Below are 20,451 nucleotides of genomic sequence, written 5' to 3'. Positions count from 1 at the left end.
TGCATAGCTGCTGCCAACGCTTCCTAGACACAGGAGCCCTCCAGGGCTGTCAGTCAGGCACCTTTCCGTAGCACTAGAGTCACATCCTGCCTTCCCAGCTTGTCCTCGGCTCGCTGGTGGCCCAGCCAGCCAGCTGGCAGCCAACGCGCCTTGGTGGGTCTGAGAGCACCTCCCTCAGGAGCAGGAAGATGAAAGACCTAAGAGCGCTCCCCTCGTTCCACTGACGCCGCCTTTATGGGCTTTCCCCCTACCCTGCCAGATACACGACTCCTTTTATTGCCAATTTTCCATGGGCAGTGAAGTTCCGGATGCTCCGGGGTGGCCTCTCCAGTTTATTTGAATCATATGGGCATATGGTATATTACTGCAATTAAGGAGGGCAGCGGGGAGGGACTTTAAAAAGGACAAATCACCAAACTGCTTCTGCAATTCAATGCACGCGAGGGGCTGTGAGACTTTCAAGCACCCTTTAGCACTGCCGGCACCAGCACCTGAGTGGACAGGCCTGGGGCATTAGATCAGGGACTGGTGGACCCGCTTCCAGGCCTTGGCCTGCGTCACACATGACCCTCCAGGGAGACTCTCACCAGCAAACTGCTATTTGTGGCACCGCCATGAGCTTCCTCCCACCGTCAGCTATAGCAGCTACTTCTCCATAGAGCTCTGTGGTCCTACAATGTAGAGAAGAGGCTGTGCTCACACTGAGACGCTGGGAGGACAAGAGTGGTCAGAGCCGGAGACAGAGGGCAGACAAATGGGGTCTGATTCAGGGCTGATTCGACCACCCCGGGCAAATCTACCCATCCCAAGCCCCAGTTTTACTATGACTACAAATCCCAGCACGCTGTGCACAAGCAGCCAGGCCTTACAATGAATTCCATGCTCCCTCATGCCTAAGCTTGACTTGTAGCCTGCAGCAGAGCGAGGCCCCGTTTAGGGAAACCGGGGGCAACCTCAAGCAACAAAGTCCCCCTGACTTCAGCATCCTGAGGCAGCCTTCCACGAAGAGAATCTTTTCATCACCCCACAAGACTGACTGGGCCACCATGCATGGCACGGCAGACTCAGCGGGTGCATCAGATTAGCACAGAGAAGCAGTATGCTTCCTCTCCGTCCCGGGGCCATGTGTCGTTAACAGCTGGCAATCTAGCAGGGAAAAGCTTTCCCTGGAGACAGAAGATCCATACAGGGCCAGCTGCTCTACTGACCCAAACTGCGGCACACTTCCCCCATGGAGCCATTCCACTGCTGTAAAGCCAGCAACCCCACTGAGAAACCTTTTCAAAAGAGCCCTTAAATAACCAGCACATGGTCTTGCAGTTAGTGCAAGGAGTCAGAGTCTTTGGGCAAGTCACTTAAAAAGTGGCCCACAGAGAGGAAAGAAACTGGGTTTGTGCCCTTTTCTGCTTCTTTATGATTTGACTCCAGTAGGGAGTCAAAAAATGTTTGAAGGGTTGTGGTTTGTTCATTTTTTAATTAGATATGTAGGTCTCATCTATCCTGGATGAGTACAGATTTGGAGCCAGAGTGCTTCATATTCAAGTATTTGACAGAACGTCAACCACGGCTACTTCGGTTAGGGTAACGTTCTCAGCAAACATCCTGCAGAGCTGCAACAAGTCTCCCTGTAAAACTGGGGACAGCCAGATGTGCCCAGCATGGTGTTTCTAGGCTTAAAAGCTTGACTATCAAAGCTCTCTCACACGCACACCATTTTCCACCATTCTTCATTCATCTTAAAGAAACAAGCACGCTTTTCCCAAGCTTGCAGGTGACCTGGAATCTCAATTTCCTCCTCAGTAAAACATGCCTAATGATGCTCAGCTACCTCCAGAGGAAGCCGTGATGAAGATGTATTAATGTTTGTGTAGTGCTTTAAGATCCTGAAATGGAAGGTGCCAAAGAAACACGAAGCACTGTAAAGCACAGGCGGAGGTGCCTGTATGCTCTGTCACTTATAGGACAGAGAGTGCTATATGGGGGCATGTAGGGCATGCGTCCAAGGAAACATCTCAACACGGGTGATTAGCCAGAGGTAATGTGGGCCTGATTCTCCTCTAAGCTATACTAATCGTGGCAAACTGCCGGCACTACTATCATGGGTCTCACACTTTCTTATCTTGGGGGGAGGGGGGGGCACCGTTTCTTGTCCCTGAACAAGTGGGGAGGGATAGCTCAGTGGTTTGAGCATTGGCCTGCTAAACCCAGGGTTGTGAGTTCAATCCTTGAGGGGGCCATTTAGGGATCCAGGGCAAAAATTGGGGATTGGTCCAGCTTTGAGCAGGGGGTTGGACTAGACGACCTCCTGAGGTCCCTTCCAACCCTGATATTCTGTGATTTCTATGAACTGGATATTAACTGCCCCACTAGTGTCCTAGAGGAGGGGAGTGGAGAGGCAGAGACCTGGGCCTGCCCTCTACTCCAGGTCCCTGCCCAGGGGCCCTAGGGATAGCGGTAAACCACTTGAACCACTTCCTTCCCCTGGGCTACTTTCCTCTCCTGCCCTTCAGCTTGTGGGGCATCCTGCCCTCCCTCTGCACAAACCAAGTGTCCCTTTACCTAGGGTCTTGGTCTTCTTAGCTCACCGCAGCACTTCTCCAAACTCTCCTCTGCTTCCCCCCAAACTGCTCTCTGCTCCAACACCAATCCACTCGGCTTCAACTCCTCCTCTTGTCTGATTGAAGGGGGGGGGGGGAAGGGTTATCAGGTGACTGGCTTCAGGTGCTTTAATTAATCTATAGCAAACTTTCTTCCCTCTACAGGGAATAAGGCTCCCTTCTAACACTCTCCTGCTGCCCTCTGGCCATGCTGTACCACATAATGTAACATCATACACAGGAGAGCAGCTCCTGATTTACACCAGTGAAAACAGAGTCAGACCTATGGAGTTCGGTGTCAAGAGTTCATAGTCAGTTCCAGAGATGCAGGATCTTTCCCACTGGGACAGCACCTCACAGGCATCTTATTCGAGAGGGAAGGATTTCACAGCTTGCGCAGGCAGTCATGAGACGAGGTTACAGGGGCTCGATGGCCCACAGAGGGGAGAATCAGAAGCAAGCTGCTGGGATAGTGAGACAGACCCAGGGGTTTCTATTCTATAGAGAATCAGGACCAGCTGAGGTGCTCACCCACAGCCTCCGTTCCCAGCAACAGTCCTCTAGCGTGGAGGGTGGGGGGGAGGGGGAGAATTTACTGTTGGCTGCCCACCTGGATTGCTGCTCAGCTGGGATTTATGCTGCAATTTTCAGCACTGCTAAATAAAGTCAGCAAAGAAAAAGGAGGGAGGGGGGTGGATGGGTCGCGGTGGCAGCATGGCTCCAAAGCTCCCATCACTCACATCTCCACTAAGTGAATCACAAGGCACTTCCAGCTGTTGGGCTCCAGCCTCCAGTGCCTGAAATGCTTATACCTGGCTTCACTTCACACGGACACGCAGGGTACCTCGAACAGGAAGCCTCCCTGTTTTTACTGCATTGCAGGGGTCAGACTCACTGTGAGCGGACAGGCACAGGGAATGCAATCAAATGCCCTGGTGCACACAGAGGCCCATGCCGAGATTTGTACAATGTTTCCCAGGTTCCTTGCATCAGCCGAGGGGCAACCCTGCCAACATCTCTCCATCACCCATCGGCACACTTCTCTGCAACCCCTAGGAGAAGCGTGGCAAAGGGCTCTACGAACTAACTGACATGTGAACTAAGGCCCTGATGCAGAAAGGTACTAGAGCACATGAACAGCCCCAGGGAAGCTAGACAAAGTTAAACACATATTTAGGCCTTAATTCAGGAAGGTACTTGAGGGCACAATCCTGCAAGGTGCCAAATAACTCACAGAGAGTGTCTCCTGGGTAGAAGTCAACCAGTGTCGAGGGCACTCGGCAGATCCCATGGAATATTCACTGCATGCTGCAGAATTAAACTCTGTCATGTTCCCACTGAAACAGCAAAATTTCCATTGGACTTCAATGGTAGCCGCAGCCCTTCACCATCAGTGAAATGCAGACTGCTCTGACAGCACCACATCAAACAAAATTCAGGGAGAGAGTAATTATGATGGGATAGCCTAGTTTTGGCAATTAATTGATCTTTGACTATTAGTGGTAAATATGCCCAATGGCCTGTGATGGGATGTTAGATGGGGTGGGATCTGAGTTACTACAGAGAATTCTTTCCTGGATGTCTGGCTGGTGAGTCTTGCCTACATGCTCAGGGTTTAGCTGATTGCCATATTTGGGGTCGGGAAGGAATTTTCCTCCAGGGCAGATTGGCAGAGGCCCTGCGGGTTTTTTGCCTTCCTCTGCACCTTGGGGCACAGGTCACTTGCTGGAGGATTCTCTGCAACTTGAAGTCTTTAAACCATGATTTGAGGACTTCAATAGCTCAGACATAGGTTAGGGGTTTATTACAGGAGTGGGTGGGTGAGATTCCATGGCCTGTGTTGTGCAGGAGGTCAGGAGACGATCCTGATGGTCCCTTCTGACCTTAAAGTCTATGAGTCTCATTTCCCGTACTAGAATGTAGTCAGCTCACTGGGGCTCAAAATCCCCAGGTCCCACAAGTGCTGCATGATCTTTAAGGGACCATGAGCGGTCAGGACCACAGTTTTACACCTCGTCAGATCCAGCCCCACTACCATTTTGGTAGATGTGGCTTGGGACTGATTCCAAGGGCACCTGTGAGCTTCCAAGTTCTATTTTCTGAAGCACCTCCTTGCAGTTTGCCACCCAACTACTGACCAGGCCCAATTCCATTTAGCTTGGGCAGTCAGATGGGATCACAGCAGTGGATAGGATCTGCAGATAGCAGCTCACTAAGTCTGGATCAGTTCATACACAGAGCTGCTCCAAAAAGGTCATTTAATTCCTATATCTGTGACACTCCTGCCCACTGGATATTGTTCATCTCTTTGGCTACCTCTTACATTGGTGACAGCCTCTGAGAAGCTCGAAGGATAAATGCTTCTATCCATACTGGTCTCATCCTTTGCTAATCAGCCAACATGCCTTCCCCTCTCCTCCTTGTGCATCTCCTGGAGGTGCTTAAACAGACCCCGGTTTTGTGGTGCTTCCTCTCTTCCCTGTGCCGATGACAGCAGCTCTGGGGCCAGCATGCTAACTGATCCTAATGGGCTAGTGCAAGGATATGAAATATTGCTTTGGGCTAGAGGTGCTGACTAGCTAGTTGCAAAGCCAAGATGGAAATTCACCTCAGCTATATCTGCTTCACAGAGCACCCTGCACAGTAAAGAGGGGGCACTAGTCTATGCGATCCCAGGGCCTGCCAGACAGAAACCCTCTCTCTGGACTTCCTGCTTCACTAAAGAGGACAGTAGAATGCACCATAAAATGCCAGAACTCTTGCTGCTTGCTGTCCTTGGTATTTGTGATGTCACAGGATGCTGCATTATGGGATACCATCAGTGAGCCAGGAAGCACCAAGAGGATATCAAGGGGTGGAATTGTACCTTATAATATGCGGATTCCCTGACCTACTCGGTGCCTGCCGATTCAGGGGAACATTCTGCACAGAAATCCAGGCTGCTCAGCTTTGCTGTGTGGTTCACCTATAAAATGGTCACTCTTTTGGTTTCTCAGGCACAGCAAGGTGAATTAAACGGATTACACTGAACCAGAAAGGGCAGCAGGGACAGACTCAGAGTTGTTAGCAGCGGCTGGACTGTACATGTTCAGTTCTCACTCTGGGACATCAGCACTGGATGCCCACAGCAAAGATGGCCCCCCTTGGCCTCCCAGGGTATCTACCCAGAAGGAGAAAACCTTCACTTGCCCCAGCCAGGCCTCTGAAATTCTCACTCCTGTGATATTTCAGTAAGACAGTAATTACTAAGTAAGCACCTACGAATTATACTGTACCCTGGAAAACTTCGGACCCAGACTTTATTAAGCACAACATATTGTTTACTAAAAAGAAAAGGAGTACTTGTGGCACCTTAGAGACTAACCAATTTATTTGAGCATAAGTTTTCGTGAGCTACAGCTCACTTCATCTTTATGCATCCAATGAAGTGAGCTGTAGCTCACGAAAGCTTATGCTCAAATAAATTGGTTAGTCTCTAAGGTGCCACAAGTACTCCTTTTCTTTTTGCGAATACAGACTAACACGGCTGCTACTCTGACACTGTTTACTGCCTCCTTCAGAGTACGATTGTTCAAGTTAGCAGCTAAATAGCTAGAATCCAACTGTCCAACCATAACCTTAATTGCCAAGTGCCATAGAAACAGCACACCAGGAACAATCTGATTCCCAGGCAATCCCACTGCACTACACCCCTCACTATACAATGCCTGCTCCCCCCACCTGCAGCTCCCCTCCCTCTCTCCCGGCTGACTGGTAGCCACGGGCAGCTGTGTGGTGTACTGACCGGCCTGCCCTCACCCTGGGCTCCCCGGATCACTGCATTTTCCACTCTCCACCCCACCCCCCACAGCTCAAGCTCTCCTCCAACCCTACAGTCCTCCCTCCCATCCCATCCCCCATGCACACAGCTGCTAAATAAATCCAGGCACGTCATCATTCTTGGATTTTTTTTTATTTTTTTTTTAAAGTTCCACGATTAAGGAGTTAAGGCAGGTCAAATTCTGCAGCCTGTTTAAACGCACATCTCCTGCCCCTCCTGCCAAGGACTTCCCCCTCCTGAGTAGTCTTGGCACAAGCTGGCATGTGCACACTCTGAGGGGAGGGAGGGAAAGCTAAGCAGCACCACTGCCAGCCCATGGGTCACAGACGAAGGAGAGAGAGAGTCAGCATTCTGCCCGCAAGAGACTTAACACTACACATGACAGATGGGGCTTGTCGACTGCTGTGACCGCTCAGCCACCTTACTATGGACAGTACACTTGCAGACAGCCTAGTAAACACACAGAGCAAGCTGAGACGCTTCCCCCCCGCATCCTCCAGGCTGGCTCTAGCACTCAGACTCGCACTCCAAGGGAGTGGGAAGTGTCTACATGACTGCAGTGAACCAGAGCATCATGACCCGATTTTATTTGCTCATTAGGAGATTCTGTACTGTCCACGTGCTCTGCGTCATGCCTAATTCACCCACCGCCATGGCATCTCGGGGCCGGGGAAGCTGCTGTCAATACGTTGACAATCCTGATGATCAAGCAGTCTCATGCCAGAGGATGGAATCCCAGGGCTCGTGCTAATTATTTTTTTTAAACTCCCCCAGAAGCATTATGTGCTTCTAAATCTATCCCTCTCTGCAGACACACACTAAAGCCACCCGGCAACACAGCTGTGAAAGACTCTTCACTCAGCTTCCTAGCATGTTAACAACAAGCAGCTATGGTCTGATGAGACTCCCTACTCCAGCCAAGGCTGCGTGACCCTCAGCACAGGGACCAGAATAAGCACAGAATTGCCTGTGCACACAACCTCAGTCCCCTAAATGTAGTCTGAATGGAGACACCGCCTCCTCTGGCTCAGGGGAAAGAAGCTGCTGCTTTCCTGCCATTCTGCTTTTGGCCTGCATGGCTATCTGGAGGCACTCTCATCATGCCAAGGGTCAGCTGGAAAGAAACTGCTTGTATCACAATCCAGCCTGGGCAGACCAATGTATAGCTCCCACCAGGCTCTAAGGGAGACCACAATAGCCATTCGGTGAGATTTTCGAAGACACAAACTCTCACTAACCGTCAATGGGAGTGAGACACCAAACTGATACTGGTGCACCCGTTGTCTTTAAAACAAAGGCGGGCGCCTGTGGAAACCACAGGGCCCAGCAAGCACTGCCACTCTGAGCACTGCATGCTGGGAGCTGTAGTCTCCAGGGTCTTACCCACTGCACTGAAGATGAGGGGGCTGCAATCTGATCCATTGTACACAAGGCAGAGGCAGCTCTCAGGCTCCCAACAAGTTGTCAGGCTGGCCTTCCACAGGACAAACTTTGCGTGGTTCTGGCACCAATCCAACAGCTGTACCTTTCTGTGAAGCTCTGTCAGTATGTCTGGGCGTGGGAGGGAGGTAAATGGCAGGGCAAGGAGGCATGTAGGGTACACCCTGAAACACCATGGCCACACCCTGTACAGATTTGGGGTGAACCGCCCAGCAAAGACACAGATCTCAAAGTGAATGTGTGCGTAACCTTCCAGTTGGGGGCTGCAGGCACTTTGCTGCTGGATTTGATAACCTGCTATACCAGAGAAGAGCTTCCACCTAGTACAAGCCATCTGTAACACAGGCTCTTCCCCCCCCCCACCCCCTTCAGTTGGTTTCTTCATAACTCGTCATTGCCGACTTCAGTTCCACTCCCAGGGATGCAGAGAGAGACCATTTCTGGCATGAATGACGGGATGTTCTGTTAGCTAGTCCTCACCAGCTGCATTATTTGTGCTCTGCTAGTACTGTGCCTGGAGGCCTGGTGAGGCTTGCAGTGGGTCACTGGGCAGCTGTAGTCCTGGGGGAAGGTGCCCTAGCAGTTATTGGGAAGGCTAGGCACTAGAGGGAAGAAGGTCTGGAACAATGCAGCGGCGAGGCCTCACTCAGAGCAGAGCACAGATGCACAATGTAATCTACAGCCCAAGGACTTTTACATTCCAAAAGCACTGACATTCTCCCAGTCCTGATCAATTTTCTTGTTGTGCCCCGACCCCCAGAACAGTTGCCCTCCCCATCACACTGGCCATCTCACCCTGGATTCAGATGGACCACTTGCAACGGACATGGCCCAGAAGTCTGTTTCCCCCAGGTACAGCAAACAAGCTTGAGATGAGTTGAATGCAGTTCTGACAGAGCCCTTCTATCCCACTCCATGAGCTGCCCAGGGACTCAGGGGCAGGGAAAAATCACTACCTTTTAAATGTTCTTCTGTTGGCTTCTCAATCATCTTGTTAACCAAGACCTGACTTTCCATTCTGTAGGAGCGTAGGTGAGGTCAGACCAGATCACACTTAAATCCAGCATCCTGCCTCCTGCAGCGGCCCATACCTGACGCTTCAAAGCAAAACAAAAACAACCACCCAACAATCCAAGAAGCTTCCTGCCTGACCTCTGCTGTGATCAGCTGTCACCTGAAAGCCCGCGATTCGGTCACCCTTACCCTTGGCTGCTGGGACACATTGCAGTGGGAGTGCAAGGGTTAACACAGCCAGTTTCTCAGAGGGGCAGACATTCCCCAGCACTCTGCTGGCGCAATATTGGCTCTCTTATTTCCCCAGCCCTTAGCATGACCTCTGGGGAATCGTCCTACCTTTGCCTTCCTTGAAGTGGCTGAACCGTGCCTGGGAGCTCAGCAGGTTCCCCCTTTCTGCTGCCAGCATATTAATTCCATAGTTACTTCTGAGAGGCAGCTGTGCACGATGTCTCTCGGCGGCCCCAGAGCTCCTTCGGGATGATCTGCCCTGAAATACTGGTCCACACTTCCGCTCCAAACCTGTTTCCTTTCAGGCAGCAGAGGAGTTTGCAGTGAAACTAACAGAGCTGTTCAGGGGAGACTCAACAGAGCTCTCTTTTTTTAGTGCTTGCTCTTCCCCCTCCCGCCAATTCCCTCTCCTTTCCCTGCCCCCCAAATCCCTAAGGACTTTTGTCCAGGTATCAATGAGGAGAAATGCATCCAGAATGCTCCAAACCCATCTCCAGACCCCTCCCCAAGGGGGTACAGCAAGCAGTTCCAGTGGCATGGGGGACCCACCAGCTGCCAGAGCAGCTTTCACACACACAGGAGACTGCTTCCTTGATAACCAGCCCACAGCTCTGGACTCGCTCTGGAAGGGATCATGAGGACAGGACCATGGACCTGAGTGTATTCACAACAAAATGCTAACCTGCTTCTGTAAAGCAAAACCATCAAGGCATCTGCAGACTGGGAGACAGCCACAGATCTGCGTGTACATGCAGATATCAGATATCACACCGATGGGTGCAGAAAGAACCTAGAGAAAGTGGCAAAGCCACTGGTCTCTTGCTACACCAATGGTGAGCATCTTGACATTAACACTATTTAAAACACAGGCCAGCTGTGCTTTCTCTACTGCACTACAGCAGAGCTCTGTGCTGCCAGAGCCCAGGCAAAGGGCCTCAATATTTGCTTTCGAAATCCAATCCATGGGCTCTAAATGCAGCTATTAGATTTTGCACTGGGCTAGCCCTTACCATGCACTTTCTGAGTCCACATGCAGATTCCTGGGGAGGGCCACAGGAAAGAAAAGTTATAAAACCCTTCCATTGCCCTGGAAAAAGGATACATAGCTTTTCACTTCTAGGTCCTGGCTTGGAATCCCGCCCAGGTTGGTAGGGCCTGAACTCCATTACCACTGGAGGGCTGTTCAGCGACCTATGTATGGCTCAGTTGAGGCCCCAGTGAACAAGCATCCTCCCTCCCAGAATTCACCCCACCAGGGCCAGAGACACCAGACTCCCTTTTTGTCCCGGGCTTATTGCGAGGGCAGCACAAGGGGGAACCCTGTCCTGGTGCTGCTGCTGCTGCTGCTACCTGTTTGTGGGCAAACTGAGCACATCAGTCTCCAGAGCTACCATGCCACCACCAGTCACCAGCACTATGGTGCACATGCATGGACTCCACAACCCTGCCCCACCTCCCAAGTATGTCCTCCGAGCTCTCCACAGCTCCAGAGCAACATGTTCAAAATAGCAACAATTTAAACAACCGAGAGGCTTTGCAGACTAGTGCCCGGGTCAAGCTGCCTGTGTGCTAAACATACAGGTGCGACTGAAAGGCTGGGGATGTCTCAGGAGCAGCTGGGGGGCCACAAGGAAGCCAAGATATCACCCCGAGCACCATGTGTTTCAGAGAGACCTGGCACACAGAGAGTTACAACCCAGCATTCCCAGCTAGATGGTATCCGTGGCAACGAGCAACACTCTTACTCCACCAAGTCCCAGCTGAAGTTCAACACCATGGTGATTCCCAGAGGGAATAACAGCGAAGCGCACAGAGCTAAGCCAGACGTGCCCATCTCACTACTAACATAGCACCCGCTGCTGGGGTGGGGGTGTCCCAGTACTGGCATTACAGACGGATCCCAGCCAGATGACAGCCCAGAGGGAAGCAGAGAAGAAGTGAAGACCCTGGCCCCATGTCTAGCATGAGCAGGAAGGGTGTCCAGAGACATGCAGGCCATGTCTGTACCATTACGGTTTGGGAGACAGGGTCTCTCTTCCCTGCTCCACACATGGAAACAAGCAGCATAATCTGCTGCAACTCAGACACATCATGAGTCAAACCAGAGCCAGGTCTTCTCCAGCCGCATCTTAGCTCGGGGCCTCTTTGAGCCCAGTCTGAGAGACCTGGAAGCAGTTCGCCAATTCCAGAATCCCCATGCGCACAAGCCGGTTTTGGCTGGTGCTGCACAGAAGTGGCTCCACTCATATCCAGAAGCTCTGGAAATATACCCCTGACATCCCTAACTGAACCTCCCACCTCACAGCACAGTCCCTGGTTTGTGCTGTTCAAATTAAATGGCTCAGAGAACGAGATGAGAAGAGGGGAGTTTAGGGAGGTAAAGAGTAGAGGGAAAATAATAAAAAGTTTCTGGCAGGTCTAACCCTGCTCCATGTAGAACTGAGGTGAGGGAGCTCTCAAAAAACATGAGCCACCCAGTAGGCAGTTGTAGCCTCTGGAAATGAGGTATTTGGCTCTGTTTGAGTCAGGCCAAAATCCACTGGGCTGCTAGAGAGACTAATAGATCCTCATAACTCCACACAAAAATTCCCCTACAAAAACATCGGTTAGAGCCAAATTTCCCATATAAGCTTATTTACACAAGACCTGGAGAAATGTCCCAAACTAGTGATCGTATCATTTTTACCTACACAGAGATACGGCTCAAGGTCTGAGCAAATGGGATGGAAGCCAGGAAACTCATAAGACTGACCCAGACTCTGCCACTAATCGCTTGTCTACACTTGCAGCTGTAGAGCGCTTTGGGCTAAACCAGCCTTCGGAGAGCACACCAGGGAAAGCGCTCCAGTCTGTCCACACAGAGCTGAAAGCGCACTGGCGTGGCCACATCTACAGCAGCATTGGGAGCAGTGCATTATGGGCAGCTATCCCAGCATTCAAGTGGCTGCAATGTGCTTTTCAAATGGGGAGGGGGTGGGGTGGAGTGTGTTGTGTGTATGTGGGGGGAGGTTGGGGGGGCTGAGAGTGTGTCAGCACACTGACTTGTAAGTACAGACCCCCCTCCTTCCCACGCCTCTCTCTCTCACTCACTCACTCAAAGCAAACATTAGCTGTTTGGTTTTTTACATGGAGCTTTGAAAGGGCCAATTCCACATTCCTCCCAAGTTCACAACAAAGACAAGAGAAGGAGTACTTGTGGCACCTTAGAGACTAACCAATTTATTTGAGCATAAATTGGTTAGTCCCTAAGGTGCCACAAGTACTCCTTTTCTTTTTGGGAATACAGACTAACACAGCTGTTACTCTGAAAAAAGACAAGAGAGGCCACTTCAGTTAATGGGATTATGGGACGTTTCCAGAGGTCAATCGGAGCGCTGTAACGTAAATCCTCGTGTACACTGGACCTGCAGGTCTCACCCAGTACGCAATAGCCGTTAATCCTCTAGTGGAGGTGGAGTATAAGGAGCGCTCCAGCCAGGGAGTTAGAGCGCTGTACGTGCCTTGCCAGTGTGGACGGGGAGTAAGGTAGAGCACTCTAGGAGGCTTTATTGCAGTGTAACGTGCAAGTGTAGCCAAGCGCTAACTCCTTTCTGTGACTTTGGAAAAGTCACTTCCCCTCTCTGCCTCAAAATGTAAAGTGTGAAAAGTGTGACCAGCCAACCCTCCCAGCGCCCTTTCGGGGTAAAGCCATTTACATCTCTAAAGTTCCAGCCCCCAAACCTCCACCTCGGGTGACACACATGTGCAGGTACAGCCCACCAGCTTCAATAATGACCAATATAAATTCTGCTAATCTCCCTAAATAAAACCACCCAGTAACCCAGTGCATGGAGATGTGCTGGGACACCAGAGGATGGGAGAGGACCAGAGATTTGGCTGCCTTCCCCCGGTTAATATGCAGAACACCGCTGAGATCAATGATCAGCTAACGGCACCATGTGCAAATTAAGAAATCTGGAGAGTTTACAGCCATCCTTCACCACTTGTTAACACTCCCAATGGCCTTGTAGGCATGCTGAGCAGCAAGGGCAAAAGCACAGAGCCTGCAGAACCCCACCCAGGAGAGCCAATTGTCCAATGCTAGCCAGGGCACTGTGGCTGCTCCAGATTTGGTGATGACCATGCTGATCTCTGCAGGACTGGAGAGAACCCCGAAGCAGCTTGTGGCTGTAGGTGACAGCACTGCCCAAGCCGCTGCTGGCAGGAGCAGAGGTCGCTGTCTCTCAGCCAACTAACAACAGCTAAGCCAGCTCCTTGCCAAGCAGCCAGCATGATCACTGGCCATAAGGAGGGGAGGTGTTGTCTAGTGGATGAAGCGCAGGAGTGCTCCTGTATTTTAATCCTGGTTTTGGCACACCCAGTCTGTGGATAAATCACTTTCCTCCACCACCCCCACTTCTGTGCCTCAGTTTCCCCATCTGTAAAATGGAGAGAATACCACCTCCCTTGCAAGGGTGGTGGTCTGACTACTAATGTCTTTTGAGCCAAAAATTCAGTAGAAGTCATGCTCTGCTCCCTACAGTGATTGGGGCCCACCAATATTTAATTCAGTAAAAGCCTTTTAAAAATGTATTTGATGCTGCAGCAGAATTTTTAGAATTTCTACAGTGCTTGGAAAAGTCAAGAGACTGTGCTGCAGAATTCCGCTCCAGCTTTTCACAGAGCCCTGGGGGCTATGGGCTAGAACAAAACTGGCTGCAGTCGAGGGGACCAGAAAAAAACAGATTCAACTGGGAGTTGTCTCACCACAACCTTCCTCAAAAGAGGAAGACTGGTAACACAGGTGACGAAAAGAAATTTTCAGTGTTAAATTAAATGCATTTTCACAGTGAAATCCGTCCAAACTGCTTCATGAGGTGTCTACACACAGGAGCCACCAGTAAACCACTAAAATACAGTCATCTCTGGGGTATAACACATCAGCTATTTAACAGCACACAGCAACGCAACAGATTAGTACAGAAGGTACCATATCAGTCTGCAATTACAGGGGGGAATTCAGAGAGGCAGAATGCAATTACTCAAGTTTGAATTGAGCAAGAATTTTTTTTACCTCTCTTTGTGAAAAATGCCATGAGAATTCATGACAAGCAACCACAACCTCTCTTAAGTCTCACTGCAAAGACAGTCCGGAGCCCTCTAAGACCAACCCTAGTTCAATACTGATGGAAGACTGCACCCTAACGAGCCACCAATACCAGCACCTAAATGATCCATAGAAAACTGTCACCCAAAGACTGACTCGGCCTAGCTCCATTTAGCTTCCAAGATGTGATGAAATCACAGGCAAAGGTGACTCCAAGCTAATCAGAGATTTCAACAACAGAACAATAACCTCAAACCCCAGGGGTTCCAACTCTATAGAAGGCACTTAGGTAGCTCACAGCACCTCGCTAGCTTTAGCAATACACAGCCTCACAACTCCCAGGGAGGCAGGGCAGCACTGTTACCCCCTCTCCATGATGGAGAGCTGAGGCCCAGAGGCTAACTGATTTGCCCAACATCACACAGGAAACTTACGCAGAGCAGGGCCTTCTCACACCTTCTAAGCCAGCGCTCTAACCACTGGGCCACCCTTTTCTTTCCTTCAGGTCCTTCTGTCTTGAGCATAAGAGGAATGCCAAACATGAGGCCTACCCAGTCTGCAGTATCAGCATCTTTAAACACAGTGCCTGCCTCATTCCAGCCTATAAACCCCTAAAGGGGGAAGGCACCTCTTCCTCCCTCCCCACCACACTGCAAGTCTCTGCTCTCCCCCACACCTTACTCACAATCACCACCTACCAAGCAATTTTCTTTGAGTAAACAGATCAGTGTTCATTCAGATTACACAAGGCAGCTAGAGTCCTTTGCTCTGCGCTGGACTACATAGACCAATGTATTAGCTCAGAAGCTGGCTGTACCCAGGCAGGAAATCAGCAGGCAAAATCAAGTCAATCCTAGAACTTCACTCCAGCCTCAGATTGACTGTGCAGTACTGTACTTCCTTCCTGCTCTGCTGGGCTCCAGGGGATAGGACATTCAAAGGCAAGAGCCGACGCCGTCTGCTCGGGTTTGTTTTATTTATTTATTTATTAGAAGAGTGTATTCATCCACCCTGCTCTGGATACAGATTAGCAGCTGCCTTTGCTCAATATCGTTGTTCCACAGGCCTTGAGATGGGAACTGTGGGTACTTTGATGTATGGATTGAAAGACTGTCTAATTTCATTGGGGCTTCTGAACCTAGCTCTGGAACTGCTGCCTAAAAGCAAATTCTTCCCACGCAAGAACTCCTTGGTGGATCACAACTGGAGATCTACCTGCCTGCTAGAGCCACAGTCTACCTTTTTTTTGGTGGTGGGGGAAGGGGGCTATTTCTGTACTCCTGCTCTAGCCGGAAACACACAGCTCTCATACAGCTCCCCTAACAAGACACCGGCTTTATCTCTTGGAAACCAGTTGTTCCTCCTCTTGAGCACCACATCCATTACACCTTTTCCACCATGGAGGCTGACCAGTTAGGAAATTTACATCCATGCTCCAGTATCCCACAATGCACCACCTCACCACACCGGTTCTCAAGTCCTCAAAAATATGAATCAAATGCTGCACTGAATTAGATCAGTCAGATCTTCTACAAGAGTAGCACACATTGCCTTTTCGTATCACGCAGGCCCACGAGCAGCAGACCGGCTCAGACCGGCGGACCCTGGCTCCTGCCTCTCCAGCGTATGCCGCTCAGAAGTTTCAGCCCGAGGATGAACGGTTGTTTGTGCCATTGTTTCTCTCCCCTGTGAGAGGTTTGGAAATTCAGTTTCAGAACCCTGATATGCAGTATAGATGAGAAGCAAGCATTTAAACTGGGAGAAGAACAACTGTTGCACAGACATAGAAGGTACACACTTGAAATCTAAACAAGCTAACAAGAGGCCATCCCCAGAGGCTGGTGGCACAGCTATAATGGCACAGACTACATGACATGGCCTTTTTAAAGCCCCCTGGAGCACTGCTGGGAATCTGGTCACATGGCTGAGAGCAAAGGTAACAAATGATTAAATTACACAGTTGCCAGCTTATAGGAAACCCAAGGCAAAGCTGTGAAGGAGCACAGCATGAAATTGTTTGCCCCAGGGTCTCCCCGTGTCTGTGCCAGCAAGACCCAGATGACACGAAGCAGGGCAAAAAAAACTCACTGGGGTTTACAGCAGTGGGCAAAAGACAGGTACACGACATACACAAACACTGTCATCACAGCAAACACTTTCAGAGTGAAGCCAGAACAGCTCAGAGACGCTTGGAAGCAAGCTGCTACTCCTACAGTCTCTATACAGACTCAGGCTGGTACAGTCACCCTACAAGCCAAGAAGCTATAAAAAGCAAGCATTAATCAGAGGCTCAAATATTATTAGCACAAAACACAGCAGCCTTTATAGCCAAGGATCCCCGGGCAGCACACTGTTAGATGCTTTCAACATACCTCTCAACCTGCAAGAGACTAAATATAGGACACCAGCCACCTAATAGGAGGAAAAATCTTAATTGCAAGCAGCTCACGGGGAGAAAAGATAGTGGGACGTATAGTGATTCAGCTGCAGCTGCAGTTTGATCTGCAGATCTCGCTGGAGCTGGGGGGATTGGTGATGTGGGACAAGTTCCCCTCGGAGGTAATTGTCTCTGAGGCCGGTTTGGTTTTTGGTGTCTGATTTTTATTTTCCTCTTGTTATTTCTTGCCAAGGGCAGAAGCACAAAAACACCATATCTTGCTCTTAGGAGTTCATGGACTCTTGCTGCTTATCCCCACCAACCTGGAGTCATAATCCTCCATTTGTGATACCGTCATCACTTCTATAGCAACCAGTTGGGAAGTCACAAGTAAGAAGAGGGGCCATACGCAGCAGGACCAGGGCCAATGCTTAAAGGAATCGAGAGCCCGTTCTCATGAAGGCAGCTTTGCAATTAAAAGGAGCAGGGAAATTTGGGATAGACATGCACAAGGTTTTCCTTGAGACATCAGCTATTCTTTAAAAAGGACCCAGCCTGGCCCTACTGATGTCAACAGGAATTTGGCCCCAGATTTCAACTGGACCAAGATCTGGCCTCAGTAAAGCTAACTCAGCACCAGGGCCAAGCAGAGCAGAAGGTAATTTAGCCCCAAATTACTGTCCTGGGTTCAGGGCACAGCTGAGAGGTATGCAATCAGGCTCCTTCCTCTTTCTTACCTTCGTGCCCGGTGCTGTAAGTGCTGATGCTGCCGTGTTATAAGGGCACTTTCCCAAACAGGGCCACTGTGGCTACTCCTATACCAGCTCGCAACCGGGTGCCCCGGGTAGGGTGGGCTAGTGAAGCCATGGTCCGACTCCGTCTCTGCGGCCAGCGATGAGGCAGAGCTCCCCATGGTTCCCCCCTACCCAGATCACGCCAAGATTTATCCTAGGTTAGGTCCGAGCCAGTGGAAAGGGGCGAGGTGTTGCGGCATGGACTGGCGTAAAGATCCCAACACTGTAGAAAGGGAGGTCGGTTCTGATCAAAAGAAGGAAAAAAAAAAAAAAAAGGAAAGGAAAGGAAAGGAAAGGAAAGGAAAGGAAAGGAAAGGAAAGGAAAGGAAAGGAAAGGAAAGGAAGAGAAAGAAACAAGGTATGATATAGACCACCACCACTGGGATTCCCAAAACCTGCTAATGAACTCTCTGAACAAGACAGTTCCAGAGTTTATTGGGGATGGGGAGGTTTTGTTTTAACAGGCCAGTCCATCCCAATCTGGAGGTGGGAGACGCAGGGTGGTTTCATGAAGGCTTCCTTTGGCTAAATACCCTAGACTCCTAGCTCCCTAAATTTGGGGGGCAGCTATACCACACCCAACTGTACTTTGGGTGTGATTGACAATGCCTGTGGACACCTACTCTACTGTTCCCAACCCACCAGGAAGCGCAGTTGGTGTAAGACAACCGAGCAGAGCCAAGCACAGAGGATTGTCATTAAGATAAAGGAATCTAAGGATAAACCGTAGAGTCCCAATCACAACACCTGAAGCACCAGCTCTTGGGAACGACTAGCACAGAAAGGGTTTCTGAAGGCCCCAAACTCTGAAAATCTGACAAGCCAATTAAGTCAACCCTGAAAAGTAGGACTTGTCTGTTTGTCTAGAGAAGCGGTTCTCAAAATTTTTTTACTGGTGACCCCTTTCACACAGCAAGCCTCTGAGTGCGACTCCCCTTTATAAATTAAAAACACATTTTTAATATATTTAACACCATTATAAATGCTGGAGGCAAAGCGGGGTTTGGGGTGGAGCCTGACAGCTCGCAACCCCCCACGTAATAGCCTTGTGACCCCCTGAGGGGTCCTGACCCCTAGTTTGAGAACCCCTGGTCTAGGACAAGGAGGTGTTTTTTGGTTTTTTTTTTTAAAGGAATAAAGTTTCATTCCTTTTTTTCAGCATCATCATACTAAAAGGGATGGCAAGCAGATTTTGTGCCTAGGCTGGTAAATTTTCCTCAACCATTTTTTGCATAGTGGAATAAAATGTGAAACATTTACACCCTTCCAGGTAGACTAGATTTCTAACAAACATTCAACAACAAAAAGGGGCAGCCCTTCTTCTTTCTTGTTCTTCCAATTTTCACAATTTACTGCATCAAACTTCCCCAAAATAGAAGTATAGGAACATTTACTTTCTCCTTTGGTCTTCAAAGACTATATTATATTACACACAGACACACACCTTTTCTTAAGGAAAAATAAAGATCTTACAGTCTGAATTTGTGTAAGAAGGAAAAGGATCAAGGGAACATTTATCAGAGTAAAAAAGAAGAAACAAGGAGGGGGAAAAATTTCAAAGCAGAGCTTATTCAATTACCCACCAGGATTTGCAGAGGCGAATGAATTGTAGGAAGACCTTCATGAAGAAGCAGCTTAGTACAATAAAAGACTGAAACAAAGACTGTAAAATACAGTTTTTCATTCCCAGGATTGTTCCAGGGGATCAAGAAAGGTCTCGGTGGATAGCAGACCTCAGAACACTGGAGCTCTTGCAACAGGTGCAGTTTTGCTAGAAGCTTAGCACCAAAACTAAATGCATTAGTTATTAAATGGATATTATTAACCACCTTTTAAATGGTTTCTTCTTTATTCTCTATGGTCTGTAATGATCGGTTAAAGAAAAAAAAAAGTCTGAGAATAATTATTTCTTTGCCCTTCCTTGATTTTTGTCTCCCTAATTGGCCAGCACAGATTCTGTGCATCTGCATTACCAAAAGGCAGCACGGCTCTGGTACATTGCTGCCAACACAAGAAACTCATTGATTATTGGGGGACTGGCAAAAATGGTCCCTTTTTTTTCCCTTCAATAACTGCCATCCGAGTAGTTAAGTTGTAAGAAGTTATATTTTCCCTCCAGGGGGTGGGGGGAGGTGGAATAAAAAACAAAGAAAGATACTTAACATCCAGAGGACATTTCTCCTAAGATTAGTATAATTTTAAAGGTAGGTCAGATTTGAGACATGGTCTGTTTTGCATCTGCCTCAGCTGTTGATAACTTCAACAGTGCTACTCTCCTATATGTTCCAGCAGCCACTTTGGCTAAACAGCTGAAGGGACAGAGAATGTTTGGCACATGACCTACAGGGCTGGTAGGCTGAAACTTTTTCCCCCTCCAGGATTCAAATTTTAACAGGCAAGAGGGAAATTGAGATCAGAAAAATGCAGACACTAATGATTCACCAAATTAAAACACAAGCAAAGGATGGGAAGGAAATCTAACATTAAAAATCTTTCTGAGCACAGAGTTGCACAACCAGATAAAGCAACTCAACAGTCTCATTTGAAATCATTTCCTCAGCAACTCACCCAAGTTGAAAAGGCCACGCCACTCCTCTTCCCCCTTCTATAAGAGAAAGCCTCAGGGACATGCAAGTTTTAACTCCCCAGACTCTGCTAGGTGGAAGATAAGTTAGCAATGATGCAAGCAGCTGGCATCCAGCATATTACTGCTGCCCTGTCCCATTCCTCCTCCCCTGCCCCTCCAGGTCTGTTACAGGAAGTCTGATCAGCCACCCTGAATACAAATGTATTTTGGGAAACAGAGATGATGGAATCCTGGTTTAATACTACTCAGTAAACCTCTGTGGTGGGTGGAGTTGGGTGAAGGAAGAGATCTATATATAGGGTCAGGATAACCTAGCTAAGCTGGAGCTGTCTCTAACGCTATTTGGGCTACTTTTCTGTCAGCACTGTGAAATCGGATTGCTTTGGGCAAAGCATTAAATACCTCATCTTGGGCTGGACCCCTCAGCACTAAGAATGGCCCTCCCTTTAACCAACAGGAAACCCTGTTGTTAAAAAAATGTGAGATCCAGTTTGCAAACAAGCAA

At 49.2% G+C, this 20,451-nt stretch overlaps 1 protein-coding gene across 4 annotated transcripts in view; it reads right to left on the bottom strand.

Annotated features, from left to right (window-relative positions):
* The window catches only part of CAPN15 (calpain 15), a 95,608-nt gene that overhangs the window by 53,987 nt on the left and 21,170 nt on the right, over positions 1-20,451 (bottom strand). The window contains exon 2 of one of the 4 annotated variants that reach the window (XM_073362856.2): positions 17,303-17,603. The exons of the other annotated variants lie outside the window; for them this stretch is intronic. Coding sequence (XP_073218957.2) covers positions 17,303-17,478 — 176 coding nt within the window. The 5' untranslated portion in view covers positions 17,479-17,603. The remainder of the gene's footprint in view (positions 1-17,302; positions 17,604-20,451) is intronic. 4 annotated transcript variants of the gene reach the window in all.

This window comes from Lepidochelys kempii, chromosome 10 (genome assembly GCF_965140285.1).
Source record: "Lepidochelys kempii isolate rLepKem1 chromosome 10, rLepKem1.hap1, whole genome shotgun sequence".
NCBI lineage: Eukaryota > Metazoa > Chordata > Testudines > Cheloniidae > Lepidochelys > Lepidochelys kempii.
Note: the sequence above shows the minus strand (reverse complement) of the source record. Positions and strands in the feature narration are given on the sequence as shown.